The 19,601-nt window shown below is 32.2% G+C and overlaps 5 protein-coding genes and 1 non-coding gene across 6 annotated transcripts, besides 4 other annotated features; 2 read left to right on the top strand and 4 right to left on the bottom strand.

Moving 5' to 3' along the window:
- Window positions 1-7: 7 nt before the first annotated feature.
- Window positions 8-273, bottom strand: TVAGG3_0908620 (uncharacterized protein; the record flags this gene model as incomplete). The annotated part of the gene is made up of 1 exon (XM_051251685.1): window positions 8-273. A coding segment is annotated over one exon (266 nt), but the record flags the coding sequence as incomplete, so codon positions are not given.
- Window positions 274-411: 138 nt separating this feature from the next.
- TVAGG3_0908610 (phage tail repeat-like family) lies at window positions 412-1,230 on the bottom strand (the record flags this gene model as incomplete). Its single annotated transcript, XM_051251684.1, has 1 exon — window positions 412-1,230. One exon carries the CDS (start codon window positions 1,228-1,230, stop codon window positions 412-414), a length of 819 nt encoding a protein of 272 aa, XP_051077258.1.
- Window positions 1,231-1,794: 564 nt separating this feature from the next.
- On the top strand, window positions 1,795-6,865 carry TVAGG3_0908600 (uncharacterized protein; the record flags this gene model as incomplete). The annotated part of the gene is made up of 1 exon (XM_051251683.1): window positions 4,114-4,701. The coding sequence occupies one exon, from the start codon at window positions 4,114-4,116 to the stop codon at window positions 4,699-4,701; it is 588 nt and encodes a 195-aa protein (XP_051077257.1).
- Window positions 6,866-14,622: 7,757 nt separating this feature from the next.
- Window positions 14,623-14,659: a mobile genetic element.
- Window positions 14,660-15,236: 577 nt separating this feature from the next.
- Window positions 15,237-15,274: a mobile genetic element.
- Window positions 15,275-16,067: 793 nt separating this feature from the next.
- TVAGG3_0908570 lies at window positions 16,068-16,139 on the bottom strand. The gene has a single exon. It is a non-coding gene; the product is annotated as a tRNA-Glu (tRNA).
- A 606-nt stretch (window positions 16,140-16,745) lies between these two features.
- Window positions 16,746-17,924, top strand: TVAGG3_0908560 (concanavalin A-like lectin/glucanases superfamily; the record flags this gene model as incomplete). The annotated part of the gene is made up of 1 exon (XM_001329859.1): window positions 16,746-17,918. One exon carries the CDS (start codon window positions 16,746-16,748, stop codon window positions 17,916-17,918), a length of 1,173 nt encoding a protein of 390 aa, XP_001329894.1.
- A 61-nt stretch (window positions 17,925-17,985) lies between these two features.
- Window positions 17,986-18,112: a mobile genetic element.
- A 266-nt stretch (window positions 18,113-18,378) lies between these two features.
- Window positions 18,379-19,601: part of a mobile genetic element that runs on past the window's edge.
- Window positions 18,459-19,586, bottom strand: TVAGG3_0908540 (Mariner transposase; the record flags this gene model as incomplete). The annotated part of the gene is made up of 1 exon (XM_051251682.1): window positions 18,459-19,586. One exon carries the CDS (start codon window positions 19,584-19,586, stop codon window positions 18,459-18,461), a length of 1,128 nt encoding a protein of 375 aa, XP_051077256.1.

Here is a 19,601-nt window from a genome sequence, read left to right as displayed (position 1 = left end):
AACATACTCTGGGTCAACTCCTGTGTTCGCGTCATCTGCATAGAGTTGTTTATATCCCACTTCAGGGTTTGTATAAAACTCTTTCCATCTCATATTTGCATACCATGGTGGTAAGCCTAACGCAGCGTCATTTGACATGGCAGTTTGCATTTGTACATCTGTTGGCACTTGACCATAGTTTGCCATTGCAGTTTGTATTCTAACTTCATTTGGAATATTCTCTGGGTTTGGTTGTCCAGGTTGCTGTGCATTCGCTAAGTTCTGTGCGTCCATTTAATATTAGATAAAAATATCTCTTACGAGTACATATGCTGAACATTTGCAGGCATTGGTTCATCTTCATATTCTCTATATCTTTCTGCCACGTCAAATAAGTAAATGACACAATGGAAAAACCTAAAACAAGTAGTCCTATTTCAAACCACATTTACTTACTAGTAAAATTTCTTTGTTATGACACTTTCTCCAGTTTATAGGACCTCTCTCATATTCTATCTTATCGTATCTAAACTCATAGTCATGTATGTCCTCTAACCATCTCATGACACTTTCCAAACCACTTTTATCGGATGTAAAGTAAAAGCATGGATGGTTATGTAAAACGTCTAAAGTTTCTAAAGAGTCTCTCAAAGTCCAGTCTACTTGGTATTGAAAATCCCATGTGTTATAGAACGGTGGGTCTACTATAAAGAAAACATTTTCCTTGTTTTTATATTTTTCATACAACTCTGTCCAACGACATCTCACAAACTCTATACCCTCAATATATTTTTCTATGTTCTCTTTGAAAACATTTGTATAGTTAAGATATAAAACTTTTGACATAAGTGTTTCAATGTCATGAACTCTTATAGCACCACTATATAATAGTCTAGCAGATATACTATCCCAGTCAATATACTCTGCCTTTTTCAAAACCTCTCTGACAGTATTTTTCTTATCTAATGGTATACGTTCCATCTTACCTATAGGTATCTTTTCTTTTAACTCTTTCAATATTTTGTTTGTGTCTGGTATATGTTTGAGATGGTTCATATAGTTGTCGAAGTCATTGCATATAATCTTTGAGTCAGGAAATATTGTATGGCACAAATGAGATATATAGAAACTTCCACCGAACAAGTCTACAAATGTTAGACCATTCGGTAGTTTCTTAAGTTCTCTCAATAGAATATCTTTACATCTACTCTTATTTCCAAAGAAGGGTAACGGTGGTTTTGTAAAATTCATTTTATATATATAATAAAAATGTTTTTTCCTGAAAAGTGACAGAAAAGTGACGGGGGCTAGAGGGCACGAAGTGCCTGGAAGCCCCACTCCCTTTTTTTTTTTTTTTTTTTTTTTTTTATACTTCAAATTATGCACTATACCTTCTAGAATTCTATAACACTCTTTGCATATAATTTTTTTAAAAAAAAGTTATATCTCGACAAAAATATGATTTATCAATAGAGTATGTAAAATAAAACTCATTCGCATTATTAAAAAATCGTAAATCTTTCCAAAAAAATTTTGAATTACAAATTTTAAAACTTAAAACAACATTTTTTGAAGCGAAAAAACGAAATCTAATTTTTTTTTGGAAAATTTAGAATAAATAGAGCTCTTTAACTCGTCGAATACAAATTGTTCTCAAGTTTTTTTCGACCGGAAATTGAACTTTTAGAGTTTATACAATAAGATTCACATGAAAAAATACGGGTTTAACAAAGAAATCACCAATATAAAGGTTTTTTAGTAGAACGAGATTGATAAAAACTATGGTATGATAAAAAGACGATAATTTTTTGGCGGGATAATTGAAGAATATGAATGATTCGAATTACAGACATACTCTAGTCCGAAACTTACTATGGTTCGTGACTTATTTTTGACACAGAATAGCTGTAGACTAAGGCTTACTCTAGATCCAGACTTATTATACAATTAAATTTGCTTTTGGAATAAGACTTAATTTTAGTTACAAACTTATCTTAATATCAGACTTATATTTAGAATCAGACTTACTTTAGTCTAGAACTTACATTTAGAATCAGACTTCCATTTCAAGTCAGACTTACTTTCGTCCGAGACTTACATTTCAAGTCAGACTTACTTTCTTCCAAGACTTACATTTCAAGTCAGACTTACTTTCGTCCGAGACTTACATTTCAAGTCAGACTTCCATTTCAAGTCTGTCTTACTTTCGTCCGAAACTTACATTTCAAGTCTGTCTTACTTTCGTCCGAAACTTACATTTCAAGTCATACTTACTTTCGTCCGAGACTTACTTTCGTCCGAGACTTACATTTCAAGTCATACTTACTTTCGTCCGAGACTTACATTTCAAGTCAGACTTACTTTCTTCCAAGACTTACTTTCGTCCGAGACTTACATTTCAAGTCATACTTACTTTCGTCCGAGACTTACATTTCAAGTCATACTTACTTTCGTCCGAGACTTACATTTCAAGTCAGACTTACTTTCGTCCGAGACTTACATTTCAAGTCATACTTACTTTCGTCCGAGACTTACATTTCAAGTCAGACTTACTTTCGTCCGAAACTTACATTTCAAGTCAGACTTACTTTCGTCCGAGACTTACATTTCAAGTCAGACTTCCATTTCAAGTCTGTCTTACTTTCGTCCGAAACTTACATTTCAAGTCTGTCTTACTTTCGTCCGAGACTTACATTTCAAGTCAGACTTACTTTCGTCCGAGACTTACATTTCAAGTCATACTTACTTTCGTCCGAGACTTACATTTCAAGTCAGACTTCCATTTCAAGTCTGTCTTACTTTCGTCCGAAACTTTCATTTCAAGTCTGTCTTACTTTCGTCCGAGACTTACATTTCAAGTCATACTTACTTTCGTCCGAGACTTACATTTCAAGTCAGACTTACTTTCGTCCGAGACTTACATTTCAAGTCATACTTACTTTCGTCCGAGACTTACATTTCAAGTCATACTTACTTTCGTCCGAGACTTACATTTCAAGTCATACTTACTTTCGTCCGAGACTTACATTTCAAGTCATACTTACTTTCGTCCGAGACTTACATTTCAAGTCATACTTACTTTCGTCCGAGACTTACATTTCAAGTCTGTCTTACTTTCGTCCGAAACTTACATTTCAAGTCAGACTTACTTTCGTCCGAGACTTACATTTCAAGTCATACTTACTTTCGTCCGAGACTTACATTTCAAGTCAGACTTACTTTCGTCCGAGACTTACATTTCAAGTCATACTTACTTTCGTCCGAGACTTACATTTCAAGTCAGACTTACTTTCGTCCGAGACTTACATTTCAAGTCATACTTACTTTCGTCCGAGACTTACATTTCAAGTCATACTTACTTTCGTCCGAGACTTACATTTCAAGTCAGACTTACTTTCATCCGAGACTTACATTTCAAGTCTGTCTTACTTTCGTCCGAGACTTACATTTCAAGTCAGACTTACTTTCGTCCGAGACTTACATTTCAAGTCATACTTACTTTCGTCCGAGACTTACATTTCAAGTCTGTCTTACTTTCGTCCGAGACTTACATTTCAAGTCAGACTTCCATTTCAAGTCTGTCTTACTTTCGTCCGAAACTTTCATTTCAAGTCTGTCTTACTTTTGTCCGAGACTTACATTTCAAGTCATTTACTTTCGTCCGAAACTTACATTTCAAGTCAGACTTACTTTCTTCCAAGACTTACTTTCGTCCGAGACTTACATTTCAAGTCTGTCTTACTTTCGTCCGAGACTTACATTTCAAGTCATACTTACTTTCGTCCGAGACTTACATTTCAAGTCAGACTTACTTTCTTCCAAGACTTACTTTCGTCCGAGACTTACATTTCAAGTCTGTCTTACTTTCGTCCGAAACTTACATTTCAAGTCAGACTTACTTTCGTCCGAGACTTACATTTCAAGTCATACTTACATTAATATCAAACTTATATTAACCTACGACTTACTTTTATTCCCAGACATCTTGATCCACACTGACATTGAAAACTACTCATACATCTAAAGCCACTCAAACATAATCCAAAAAATGATAATGTAATGAAACTTTATAGAAAATTGAAAATTTCGGCAATTAAAAATAAAGTCGAACAGCATTGTAAATGCAACTGCAACATGGAAAATGTTTATAAACTATATGGTGTTCATATTCCATGTATTCATAACATCTTAGATGTAAAACCGGCCGATTTAGAAAAACCTAAAGCATTTCATATTGGAAAATTGGAATTCAATAGTTCGAAGAATATTCTAGTTTATGATGATGAAGACAATCCGATAGGAAAGGGTGATCGGAAAAATGAACAATGCAAAATTTCGGCTCGGAAAACATTTACAACCAAAGTTGAGAACGAAATTTACTTGTATGAAGAACAAGTAACTCCAGATATAGGAGTTAAAAGTCTTGTTCAACGCATTTTAAATCTTCCGTCAATTGACAAGGCAACAAGTTTCATGTTTAATCTTGGGATGAACATCGATTATGATACAATTCAGGCAATTCATTATATATCATCATTAAGAAAAACACATCCAGAAGTGATAGATTTGGCATTAAGTAATGCATATCTTCCGGAAGAATCAGATGAATATCAGCAAAACAAAGACATGATTTCAAAAATTATCGAAGAAGTTTTTGATAATAAAGACAAGGAAAGAGATCCAGATTTTGTTGTAAGAAGGAAGAGGAAAAATGGTTTGTGAAAAAAATATTTATATGAATAAAATGTGTATGATTATTGTTTATAAAAATAGTTAATAAATATGAGAAACTATTTAATTATTTGTTATATAAAGATTCGATATACAGAACAGAATGAAAAAGGATAAAAAAATTAATCAGAAAGATGTAAAAGTTTGGGAGATATAAAAAATATTATAGAGATAAAATATTTCCTGAGAGATAAAAAAGTCAATGAAAGATGCAACAGTGTTAATGAGATGGCATAGTGTCTGAGAGATGCAACAGTGTCTATGAGATGCAAAAGTGTCTGACAGATGCAATAGTGTCTGAGAGATATAACAGTGTCTATGAGATGCAACAGTGTCTATGAGATGCAACAGTGTCTATGAGATGCAACAGTGTCTATGAGATGCAACAGTGTCTGACAGATGCAACAGTGTCTATGAGATGCAACAGTGTCTGACAGATGCAACAGTGTCTATGAGATGCAACAGTGTCTGACAGATGCAACAGTGTCTATGAGATGCAACAGTGTCTATGAGATGCAACAGTGTCTATGAGATGCAACAGTGTCTATGAGATGCAACAGTGTCTATGAGATGCAACAGTGTCTGACAGATGCAACAGTGTCTATGAGATGCAACAGTGTCTGACAGATGCAACAGTGTCTATGAGATGCAACAGTGTCTGACAGATGCAACAGTGTCTATGAGATGCAACAGTGTCTGACAGATGCAACAGTGTCTATGAGATGCAACAGTGTCTATGAGATGCAACAGTGTCTGACAGATGCAACAGTGTCTATGAGATGCAACAGTGTCTGACAGATGCAACAGTGTCTATGAGATGCAACAGTGTCTGACAGATGCAACAGTGTCTATGAGATGCAACAGTGTCTATGAGATGCAACAGTGTCTGACAGATGCAACAGTGTCTATGAGATGCAACAGTGTCTATGAGATGCAACAGTGTCTATGAGATGCAACAGTGTCTGACAGATGCAACAGTGTCTATGAGATGCAAAAGTGTCTGACAGATGCAACAGTGTCTATGAGATGCAATATTATCTGTCACACATAACAATGTCTGACAGATACATCTTTCTATGATTCTAACCCTAATTACATTTTTCGTAAAAACCTATATTTAAGATTTGCAATTAACACCCTTTTTTCTCTTCCAATAATGCACAAAACCAAGATTTGACATCAGATTTAAAATCTCCATCAAGTCTGCTTTCCAAATCCGCTGTCAAAACTTGAATATCTCAATTAATTAATGACATTCAGATATTGCGAATAATCTTTAGGTAAAGAAGAAAATTTAGGTTGTAAAATCATATAAAAATGTAGTTAGAGAGCAAAAATTATGTTTGAGTGGATCTCCATGTCGTAGTGGATCTAGATGTTTGAGTGGCTTTAGATGTATGAGTAGTTTTCAATGTCAGTGTGGATCAAGATGTCTGGGAATAAAAGTAAGTCGTAGGTTAATATAAGTTTGATATTAATGTAAGTATGACTTGAAATGTAAGTCTCGGACGAAAGTAAGTCTGACTTGAAATGTAAGTTTCGGACGAAAGTAAGTATGACTTGAAATGTAAGTCTCGGACGAAAGTAAGACAGACTTGAAATGTAAGTCTTGGACGAAAGTAAGTTTGACTTGAAATGTAAGTCTTGGACGAAAGTAAGTCTGACTTGAAATGTAAGTCTCGGACGAAAGTAAGTCTGACTTGAAATGTAAGTCTCGGACGAAAGTAAGTCTGACTTGAAATGTAAGTCTCGGACGAAAGTAAGTATGACTTGAAATGTAAGTCTCGGACGAAAGTAAGTATGACTTGAAATGTAAGTCTCGGACGAAAGTAAGTCTGACTTGAAATGTAAGTCTCGGACGAAAGTAAGTATGACTTGAAATGTAAGTCTCGGACGAAAGTAAGTCTGACTTGAAATGTAAGTTTCGGACGAAAGTAAGACAGACTTGAAATGTAAGTCTCGGACGAAAGTAAGACAGACTTGAAATGTAAGTTTCGGACGAAAGTAAGTCTTGGAAGAAAGTAAGTCTGACTTGAAATGTAAGTCTGACTTGAAATGTAAGTCTCGGACGAAAGTAAGTCTGACTAGAAATTTAAGTCTCGGACGAAAGTAAGTCAGAGTTGAAATGTAAGTCTCGGACGAAAGTAAGTCAGAGTTGAAATGTAAGTCTCGGACGAAAGTAAGTATGACTTGAAATGTAAGTCTCGGACGAAAGTAAGTCAGAGTTGAAATGTAAGTTTCGGACGAAAGTAAGTCTGACTTGAAATGTAAGTTTCGGACGAAAGTAAGTCTGACTTGAAATGTAAGTCTCGGACGAAAGTAAGTATGACTTGAAATGTAAGTCTCGGACGAAAGTAAGTCTGACTTGAAATGTAAGTCTCGGACGAAAGTAAGTCTGACTAGAAATTTAAGTCTCGGACGAAAGTAAGTCAGAGTTGAAATGTAAGTCTCGGACGAAAGTAAGTCTGACTTGAAATGTAAGTTTCGGACGAAAGTAAGTCTGACTTGAAATGTAAGTCTCGGACGAAAGTAAGTCTGACTTGAAATGTAAGTCTCGGACGAAAGTAAGTATGACTTGAAATGTAAGTCTCGGACGAAAGTAAGTCTGACTTGAAATGTAAGTTTCGGACGAAAGTAAGTCAGACTTGAAATGTAAGTCTTGGACGAAAGTAAGACAGACTTGAAATGTAAGTCTCGGACGAAAGTAAGTATGACTTGAAATGTAAGTCTCGGATGAAAGTAAGTCTGACTTGAAATGTAAGTCTTGGAAGAAAGTAAGTCTGACTTGAAATGTAAGTTTCGGACGAAAGTAAGTCAGACTTGAAATGTAAGTCTCGGACGAAAGTAAGTATGACTTGAAATGTAAGTCTCGGACGAAAGTAAGTATGACTTGAAATGTAAGTCTCGGACGAAAGTAAGTATGACTTGAAATGTAAGTCTTGGAAGAAAGTAAGTCTGACTTGAAATGTAAGTCTTGGACGAAAGTAAGACAGACTTGAAATGTAAGTCTGACTAGAAATGTAAGTCTCGGACGAAAGTAAGTATGACTTGAAATGTAAGTCTCGGACGAAAGTAAGTCTGACTTGAAATGTAAGTCTTGGAAGAAAGTAAGTCTGACTTGAAATGTAAGTCTCGGACGAAAGTAAGTATAACTTGAAATGTAAGTCTGACTAGAAATGTAAGTCTCGGATGAAAGTAAGTCTGACTTGAAATGTAAGTCTCGGACGAAAGTAAGTCTGACTAGAAATGTAAGTCTCGGATGAAAGTAAGTCTGACTTGAAATGTAAGTCTCGGACGAAAGTAAGTATGACTTGAAATGTAAGTCTCGGACGAAAGTAAGTATGACTTGAAATGTAAGTCTCGGACGAAAGTAAGTATGACTTGAAATGTAAGTCTCGGACGAAAGTAAGTATGACTTGAAATGTAAGTTTCGGACGAAAGTAAGACAGACTTGAAATGTAAGTCTCGGACGAAAGTAAGTATGACTTGAAATGTAAGTCTCGGACGAAAGTAAGTATGACTTGAAATGTAAGTTTCGGACGAAAGTAAGACAGACTTGAAATGTAAGTTTCGGACGAAAGTAAGACAGACTTGAAATGGAAGTCTGACTTGAAATGTAAGTCTCGGACGAAAGTAAGTCTGACTTGAAATGTAAGTCTTGGAAGAAAGTAAGTCTGACTTGAAATGTAAGTCTCGGACGAAAGTAAGTATGTAAGTCTGACTGAAATGTAAGTCTGGATGAAAGTAAGTCTGACTAAATGTAAGTTTCGGACGAAAGTAAGTCTGACTTGAAATGGAAGTCTGATTCTAAATGTAAGTTCTAGACTAAAGTAAGTCTGATTCTAAATATAAGTCTGATATTAAGATAAGTTTGTAACTAAAATTAAGTCTTATTCCAAAAGCAAATTTAATTGTATAATAAGTCTGGATCTAGAGTAAGCCTTAGTCTACAGCTATTCTGTGTCAAAAATAAGTCACGAACCATAGTAAGTTTCGGACTAGAGTATGTCTGTAATTCGAATCATTCATATTCTTCAATTATCCCGCCAAAAAATTATCGTCTTTTTATCATACCATAGTTTTTATCAATCTCGTTCTACTAAAAAACCTTTATATTGGTGATTTCTTTGTTAAACCCGTATTTTTTCATGTGAATCTTATTGTATAAACTCTAAAAGTTCAATTTCCGGTCGAAAAAAACTTGAAAACAATTTGTATTCGACGAGTTAAAGAGCTCTATTTATTCTAAATTTTCCAAAAAAAATTAGATTTCGTTTTTTCGCTTCAAAAAATGTTGTTTTAAGTTTTAAAATTTGTAATTCAAAATTTTTTTGGAAAGATTTACGATTTTTTAATAATGCGAATGAGTTTTATTTTACATACTCTATTGATAAATCATATTTTTGTCGAGATATAACTTTTTTTTAAAAAAATTATATGCAAAGAGTGTTATAGAATTCTAGAAGGTATAGTGCATAATTTGAAGTATACTATCAAATAAAGAAATTTTACAGTTTTTTAGTTTTATTTAGATGTACGTTATTTTAGATGGCTTCGTCGAAAACAAAGCATGTCTGTTAAGTTTATTCTTAACATGGTAAATAAAATGGCAACGAAGCCCAGTGTACTGCGTCTTATGCCGTAGTTTTTGTTATCTTCATACTCAAATACAACAAATACAAATAGATTTATTACGAAAAAACGTATAAAACAAATGATATATTTATTTCTAGACAAGTTGACGAACATGTAGCGCAACTGTATCGCTTTAGAGAACAGTTCTTCCAACACCTACTACATTCAGTGAAAGATTTAAGAAGAACTCTTACTCGACCTTAACTACCTACGCTTTGCTTGAACAATTCCCAACGAGGTTACTATAAGGTTGCAAGTCTTGTCAAAATGTAGTATGCAATACGTTGGGGAAAAATAGATATATACGAACAAACTACTACAGTCTAGCAACTAGTCTTTAAGTGTAATGTATTTTTGCTACAAAGAGCTCATAACGAAGTCAAATTTTGCAATTTGATGTCAAAACTAGCTAGTTGTTGAATCAAATAGCGTTGTGACTTTGTATACATCACGATCTTGTGGTATCAGAGCTGTACTGCTGCAGACTAATTCAACTAAACATGAGCAAGATTGGGATTTCTATTCTCTGGGGTGCGAGGCTCGTCCAAAGTTCAAGCAGCTACAGTGTTTTGGATCACCTAAAGAACTTTGGGAATTCAGTTATTACGTAAATTTCTCAAGATGAACTTGAGAGCAGCGCAGTTATAACGAAAGTCTCTGATGAAAGGCAATGATTTCTTTCATGAATGATCTAACGTTAGCTTGAAATCAGGAAAAGAGACTATTGATGACTTACTTTCCATCGATGGTGCACAACAGCAGGGAGGGGATTGGTGGGTTTGGGGAAATTCGCTGAGGCACTAGTGTCCGGATTGTTCGTCAAATAGGTTTCCTTTCCTATAAAGAAATGACACTTTTTTGGCGGCTTATTGACTCAGAAAAATTTGAGAGTTAACGAATAATTTTGGCGCCAAAAATAATTTCTCTTAATTTATTAAATTTAATATACGCACATCCATAAGTTATGCTATTTTTTCTATTTATTTTGTTCTAAAATTCTAAATATTTTTTTTTCATAACATAAAATATGATGTCTAGTCTCATTTACATAACAACATGCCTTAGAATAGGTTTTTTATTCTTTTTGTCACTTTAAATTAAAAATAAAAAGATAATTTAAATTGAATATTTGCGATTATTCTCACTAATGCTGCTTCCTCTTTTATTAAGTAGACAACAAAAAGTTAGCCTTGGACTCCCATATCAGATTTTTGATTGGTTGCGTATATAATGAGCTGGGATTGATAGACGAAAACCCAGTGAGAAAATTTTTGACGCCCTTTAAAAATGTTACGGATAAAAGCTATATAAATAAAATGACTGGTGTGGTTGGTTAGCTTAATGTGTAATATCAAAAAGAATTAATGGGTGTTGTTCACTGAGCAACTTTGAGAAGAATCATTTGTGATTCTTGTCAAAGTTGAATCAAAGACAACAATTGATAGACAATTGTTGTCTTTGTGTACAACATTCACTTGAATTATAAACAATAACAAGTGTTTGTTGTTCACTGAGCAACTTTGAGAAGAATCATTTGTGATTCTTGTCAAAGTTGAATCAAAGACAACAATTGATAGACAATTGTTGTCTTTGTGTACAACATTCACTTGAATTATAAACAATAACAAGTGTTTGTTGTTCACTGAGCAACTTTGAGAAGAATCATTTGTGATTCTTGTCAAAGTTGAATCAAAGACAACAATTGATAGACAATTGTTGTCTTTGTGTACAACATTCACTTGAATTATAAACAATAACAAGTGTTTGTTGTTCACTGAGCAACTTTGAGAAGAATCATTTGTGATTCTTGTCAAAGTTGAATCAAAGACAACAATTGATAGACAATTGTTGTCTTTGTGTACAACATTCACTTGAATTATAAACAATAACAAGTGTTTGTTGTTCACTGAGCAACTTTGAGAAGAATCATTTGTGATTCTTGTCAAAGTTGAATCAAAGACAACAATTGATAGACAATTGTTGTCTTTGTGTACAACATTCACTTGAATTATAAACAATAACAAGTGTTTGTTGTTCACTGAGCAACTTTGAGAAGAATCATTTGTGATTCTTGTCAAAGTTGAATCAAAGACAACAATTGATAGACAATTGTTGTCTTTGTGTACAACATTCACTTGAATTATAAACAATAACAAGTGTTTGTTGTTCACTGAGCAACTTTGAGAAGAATCATTTGTGATTCTTGTCAAAGTTGAATCAAAGACAACAATTGATAGACAATTGTTGTCTTTGTGTACAACATTCACTTGAATTATAAACAATAACAAGTGTTTGTTGTTCACTGAGCAACTTTGAGAAGAATCATTTGTGATTCTTGTCAAAGTTGAATCAAAGACAACAATTGATAGACAATGGTTGTCTATGTGTTCGATAAACACGTGTTATTTATGAATATTCACGTGTTTGTTGTTCACTGAGCAACTTTTAGAAGAATCATTTTGTAATACTTTGAAACACAAAATAGCATATTATGCTTTTATTTATCTATATGTGTCATTTTAGGAGACATTGTCTATGCAAGTCTCCCAGAATGACACATTCATACACAATCTTCTTCTGATTGTGTATCTTTTGTCAACAAAGTGCAACAGTGCACTGTTATTGTGTGCTATGTGTCATTGTGGGAGACATTGTCTATGCAAGTCTCCCAGAATGACACATTCATACACAATCTTCAATTCTTGTTTTAATTTTGTCTCATATTAACTGAATATCTCTCTTCAACATATTTACTTCTAATACCCGACAATACCTTATCATAAAACCTCCTTTACATCCACTTTTTCTTCTTTCATTACTTTCAAATTCTAAGAATCAAATTTTTTTTCTATTTCATTCAGTTTTCTTTTATCAAAATCATATAACCATTCATACTGATTCTTAATTTACTATATTACATTGAGATTTCATCTTTTTTCATATTTCGAATTAAATCAGCTATTTAAACCTAATATCCGGACCTGTCAATATTCAAATATTATTGGCCACATGTATCTGAGCATTTACACGGATTTTACCAAATTTTGCAAAAAATGTGTTATGAGATGGGTGTTTACCCACGTTTTGCAAAAAAAACCAAAATGATAGAGTGGGTCATAAGTCTATAGCTTGTCCGGCTTGAAACTCAATATTCATTCGGGAAAAGACGTTTCAAAATTTTGTAAAGTATTCAAATTTGCAGCTTTGTTCGATTTGAAAATTGAAATTTGAAACGAAATGACTGTATGAATATGTTCTTCATATTGAATCTAAGCATTTCTTGGAATTTGGAGTTTTTCTAAAAAGTTTTATCGGTTGAAAAATTAAAAATAAAACAAAAGAATTTTTTCCGATTTTTTAAACGCATCTTAATTTTTAACGGACGAAGGAGTATTTGATCAAAGTTCAATAAGGCTATCACACTATATTATAGTTAGCTTGCAAAGTAAGCAATATAATCTGGAATTTAAGAATGATATAAAAATTTGATAATATAATTTTTGTGTGATTAAGTATTTAATATGAAAACATTAAATTTCATTAGGAATATTTAAATGCTGTTATGAAGGTAAAGGATAATAGTTGAGAAAACATAGATTAGAAAAATTTGCGAATGATTGTGAGGAATAAGTGTTTCAGTAGGTTGGGATTCGATATGTGTAATAGTAAGAAAATGAGGATAAGATTGAAATTGTATTTATGAATAGTTTTAATAGAGTGTAAGAACATTTGAGAAGAATGTGTAATTCTGGGAGACTTGCATAGACAATGTCTCCCACAATGACACATAGCACACAATAACAGTGCACTGTTGCACTTTGTTGACAAAAGATACACAATCAGAAGAAGATTGTGTATGAATGTGTCATTCTGGGAGACTTGCATAGACAATGTCTCCTAAAATGACACATATAGATAAATAAAAGCATAATATGCTATTTTGTGTTTCAAAGTATTACAAAATGATTCTTCTAAAAGTTGCTCAGTGAACAACAAACACGTGAATATTCATAAATAACACGTGTTTATCGAACACATAGACAACCATTGTCTATCAATTGTTGTCTTTGATTCAACTTTGACAAGAATCACAAATGATTCTTCTCAAAGTTGCTCAGTGAACAACAAACACTTGTTATTGTTTATAATTCAAGTGAATGTTGTACACAAAGACAACAATTGTCTATCAATTGTTGTCTTTGATTCAACTTTGACAAGAATCACAAATGATTCTTCTCAAAGTTGCTCAGTGAACAACAAACACTTGTTATTGTTTATAATTCAAGTGAATGTTGTACACAAAGACAACAATTGTCTATCAATTGTTGTCTTTGATTCAACTTTGACAAGAATCACAAATGATTCTTCTCAAAGTTGCTCAGTGAACAACAAACACTTGTTATTGTTTATAATTCAAGTGAATGTTGTACACAAAGACAACAATTGTCTATCAATTGTTGTCTTTGATTCAACTTTGACAAGAATCACAAATGATTCTTCTCAAAGTTGCTCAGTGAACAACAAACACTTGTTATTGTTTTAATTCAAGTGAATGTTGTACACAAAGACAACAATTGTCTATCAATTGTTGTCTTTGATTCAACTTTGACAAGAATCACAAATGATTCTTCTCAAAGTTGCTCAGTGAACAACAAACACTTGTTATTGTTTATAATTCAAGTGAATGTTGTACACAAAGACAACAATTGTCTATCAATTGTTGTCTTTGATTCAACTTTGACAAGAATCACAAATGATTCTTCTCAAAGTTGCTCAGTGAACAACAAACACTTGTTATTGTTTATAATTCAAGTGAATGTTGTACACAAAGACAACAATTGTCTATCAATTGTTGTCTTTGATTCAACTTTGACAAGAATCACAAATGATTCTTCTCAAAGTTGCTCAGTGAACAACAAACACATATATAACCATACATAAAACATGTTTACTTTACAAATACAATTATTTAAAAATTTTAATTATATCTTTTAATTTATATTTATTTACGTTCACATTCCTTTTATATCCTTTATATTAATATAAAATTTTGGTTGATCTTCACTCTTTTTCACATATTTTTTCAATAAAATACCCAATTTTTGTCTTTATTCTGATTAATATTTTTCACTGTTAATTTTATTGATATCCCAAACTATTTCAACATTTAGTTTCTTAAAAACTCTATTTTTTGTTCTCTCTCAATTTTGAATAGTCATTAATTTTGCATTACTTTATTTAAAATATAATTAACATTGGATAAAAACATTTATTATGTAATAAACAGAAATTCATCAAAAGTGACAGCTCTCAATTTTTTGACATTTGTAAATTCTAAATTGAATGAGAAAAATGAAATAATACTAAGCATAATACAATATTCTAGATTTAATTATAATTAGGAAAAAGTTAGTTTTGAGAGTACTTTTCATAGGCATATAGAATGAAATCTTCTGAAAAATAATATCACATAAACTCATATTATTTTCTAATATATAACTATTTTATATAAAAATCAAATTCAATGATCTTAAAAGCGAAGGATAAACCTCAAAATTTACGAATATAATGAGTGGGAATAGGCGTAAAGCAAAAATTGATATTTCATATGGTTTTATGATAGATAAGCATTATATTCCCACTCATTATATTCGTAAATTTTGAGGTTTATCCTTCGCTTTTAAGATCATTGAATTTGATTTTTATATAAAATAGTTATATATTAGAAAATAATATGAGTTTATGTGATATTATTTTTCAGAAGATTTTGTGTTCTTCTTCAAAATTTTATTTTTTTATTAAAAAGAATCTTTACAAAATATACATTTACTTTAATTAATATTTAAAAACGTGCTCTATCAAAAGTTCCAAAAATTCAATATTTTAGCTTTTCTGAAGTGTCACTTTTGATGAATTTCTTTTTACAACAATTATAATGCCATTTTGGATCAATCTTATGATATTTCAAATCTTTTAAAATACACTCATTCATAACAAATAGTTGCCCTAGACATGTGCGTAACCTGTGTACGATATTCCAACACCTTACGACCTGTATGCAAGTTTTTAATTATTGAATAAAAAAACAACAACATACCGTACTTCGAGTATAAAACATGTATGCCCTAATAAAAACAAAAATTAGGACATATTTGATTTATGATTTCTTTTCACAAATCGAAATTTTGATCTCTCAATTTTAAACATTTTTCAAAAAAAAACTTATAAATATATTTCTTATTGTATAATATTGAAAAATAAATCATCATGGATGAATATTACTAGTACTTCAGAATTATTTATTTTTTCGATCTAAATATAGAAATAATATCTACTCTATATAAAAATAACAATTATTTAATTTTATTGAAATTTTTATTATTTGATTAATATATTTTATGTGATATCTTAAATAGCAATAAAAACTACACCACATAGTTATTCTATGGTACCTTCATCTACTTCTAGAATTATAGGCTCTGGATTCGAATCTATGGTGCGCTATTAATAAAGTAAATTTCTCCATAGATCCCCAAAAAATTGACAACCCAGGAATTATAGGGTATTTCTTTGTTTCATCCACATTGTCACTCAAAAATAGCTGTATTCATAGTTTAAACGTGGAGTCTTCAGTTTCGTAATCCCGAAAGAAGGAAAACAATGAAAAATTAACGAGTAACAAAAAGTGAAGGGATTTTTTTTCGAAATTTATAAAAAAAGTTTTCCGATACGGGGAGTCGAACCCCGATCCTGTGGATGAAAACCACATATCCTAACCGCTGAACGATATCGGATTACATATTTTTCTTTTTTATTTAATTAAAGAACAAGAATATTTTCTAAACAATGAATTATATCATATTATCGAGATTAAAGCATACTCCCTAATTGAAATCAACATTTATAGATGCGAATCTGTCTAATTCTAAAATCAGCTTTAGCTCTTTTAAATTTTGATTTTAGATTTAAGACAAATTTTAAACATTGGATTGCTCGAACTAAGTAAAAAGATAAAAATATAAAATATTCACAAAATATCAAAAGTCTCAAAAATTAATTCAATGTATCCTCTAGAACGAAGCCACCTTTATAAAGATCAGCTTTTGCAATGTCTCCAAATGATTGCAGTTCATATTGCGCTTTTTCTGGTTGATTATTTGGTTTCTGGATGATGCATAGGAATAAGGATAGGAATACTCATAAGAGGAAATGTTCCTAATGAGGAGTTATAGAACTTAAGTTTAAGACATATGTTTCTGAGTAAGAAAAAGAAAATCATATAATACGCTTTGCACATGAAGCCTTTTCTTTGTGTATCCACTTATTTAAATCCGCTCAATCATTTCTGATAATAAAATTTTGATCAAAAAAGGGACCAGTTTTCCACATAAATAAATAAAATGTTTACGATTTTTTTTATATATTTCGTATCTTCATTGGACGATATTGTATCTAGGAATCTTCTCAGTCGGAATAAGAACTATTACGGCGTGTGGGAATACACTGGCTCAACGATTTTATGGGATTCACATATTTATCTCTACAATAACCAACCAAAATCCATTGGTGGCTTTTATTTTTCAAATAAACTTCCAGATGATTGCTGGAATTCAACAATATCTCTCGATTTTGATCAAAAATCAAATGAAGCCAAATCAGGAATTTGGATTACAAAGAATTTCGGGCCTGAAGGATATATATGGGGAGGACCTTCTGTCTTTACAGGTCTCGCAATACTTATTACTTCGAATAATAACACCTTTAAAATTGATTTACACGAAAATCAAGGGAAAGCATTAAAAATACAGAAAGTTTCTTTTACGAAATCGATTGAAACTAAAAATAAGACACTTGTATTTTACTTATCCCTAAATAATCAGACATTTAATATCAAATTCGAAAATAATAATCAAAAATACGATTTTGCTACAAAGAAATTAAATTACTCCATCAAAAAGTACTGGTTTGGGCTAACAGGAATGTCACCAAACGATACTTCAGCTCTTAGAGTTAATTCGGTTCAATTTTCCAGTAATTATTCATTATATCTTCCAATTTCGATAGCCAAAATAGAGATACCAAAGATAACAATTACAAATCCAACCAAAAACGAAGTAATAACAGCAAAATTAGTTTTTGATAAAATTGATTTATTCCAAAAGAAGATTTACGATCTTTCGACACTAACTTATGTTTCTAAGTTGATCAGTCGCACAGTTATCAACGCAACTGAAGTCTGGCAAACAAGATCAATGTCCATGATCAAAGAATGCCCAAAACTCGTTGATAACCTTAACAAAACACTCAGAACATCATATCTAATGATTGAACAAGTCGAAAACGAAATCCACGAAGAATTATTAGATTTAATTAAAGATGTTCAAAATGTAACAGCAGAATTGTATTACAGCATCATGTTTGATACTGACATTGATATGAATGTCGGAAAACATGCTCAAAATCCCGTAGGAAAAGGTTTTATGAAAATATTATTTTATTTCGCAATAATTGAAGTTACAATCTTCGTGATTTTAGCTTTATGGAAGATATGCGCTTCATATTGTTCTTTGTAATCCTGATATATAAATTTTTGTTTGTATTTATATTAAAATCAACTTTTGTTTGTATAATTGCATTTTTTAAGGGTGCACTTACGCCCCTATGACAGGGCCTTCAATTCATATATTTAAGGTTAAATTTCAATGGTGCTTCACGCCAGTTGTCAAAAATTTGAATTAAAGTCAGATGGGCGTAAGTGCAGCCTTAATTAGAAAATATTCTTACAATAGATATAACATATATCATACCAACAGCTAAGGAGCAATATTCAAGCTTTGATGCTATAAATGTGGTCATCTTGAAGTTGTTCAATATCTTATCTCAATTGGAGCTAATAAAGAAGCAAAGAAATGGTTATCTTGATATTGTTACATATCTTATTTCAGTTTGAGCTGATAAAAAGGCCAAGAATAATGATGGAAAAACGGCACTCATTTGGGAATTCAAAGAAGGTTATCATGAAGTTGTTAAATATAGGGTGTCCAAAGGTGTGTTTAGCACAAACCTGAATACTGCGAATAGAAATAAACAAGTTACATATATATAAAGTTTATTTAAATATAATCACCATTGGATTCAATCACGCGTTCGCAGCGATCGATCCAGGCTTGAAAGACACGCTTTAAATCATCATGAGAAAATTGCTCAAATTGCTCTCTTACAAAATTTTCAAGATCATCTGGACTCGCGAATTCGCGTCCTTCAGCTCTCTTTTTTAGCGTGCCGAATAAATAAAAGTCAGAGGGTGCAATATCAGGTGAATAAATTGGGTTTGGAACAACTTTGACATTGTTTTCCACCAAGTAATTCATTACCTTATGACTTTTGTGAACTCTTGAATTATCAAAATGAATTGCAAACTTTTGTTTTTGTTGTTTGGATTTCTCAAACTCATCAGAATTGATAATTTGAGTAAGAACATTGTCAATTAGATACTGAGCATTCATCGTATTAGGTTTTTGAAGAATATCAATTGCGATGATGCCATTCACGCCCCAAAAAACCGACAACATCATCATTGGTGTGTCAATTTTTTTCTTCGGGAATGTTTGCGGATTTTCATCCTTCGGGATCCACATGATTTTGGCTTCTGTTGCATATTGAAACCAAGACTCGTCCCCTGTTACTAAAAAGCGAAACTTCTTGGATTGATACGCACCCAATATAGAGAGGAGCTCTTTCGAAGATCGGACTCTAGATTTTTTTTGAACTGAATTAAGGTTGTGCGGAACCCAACGTGTATACGCTAGTTTGTAGTTCAAATAATTGTGCAGATAATAACTGACTGTTGTACGTGGTATCTTTGTCATCTCCTCCATCCTTCTGAGTGATGCTCTTGGGTCTTCATCTAGCGCTTGAAGAATTGCTTTGATTTTTCTTTGATCCGGCGATTTTTTGTCAATTTTTATGATGGGCGCCTTTTTGTTCATGAAGTGATACATCCTAACATGATACGTTACAGTGGAATAGCTAGGAGCATCCATACCGAAGCATTTTACCAATATCTCGTAGATTTTTTTACAGTCTTTGCATTTTTTTGCAAGAGCGAGGATGTTTTCTTTATGATTCATTAAAAAAATGAAAAAAATCCCGCCAAAATTTCCCGCGAAACCACCTCTTGTCTCAAAATTCATTTTATATCCCGGCATGGCGCCAAAATACAACATACTCATCATATACATATATTCATATTTTTT

The sequence above is a fragment of the Trichomonas vaginalis genome, chromosome I, assembly GCF_026262505.1.
Source record: "Trichomonas vaginalis G3 chromosome I, whole genome shotgun sequence".
NCBI classification, from domain to species: domain Eukaryota; phylum Parabasalia; order Trichomonadida; family Trichomonadidae; genus Trichomonas; species Trichomonas vaginalis.
This window is presented reverse-complemented; position numbering and strand designations above follow the sequence as displayed.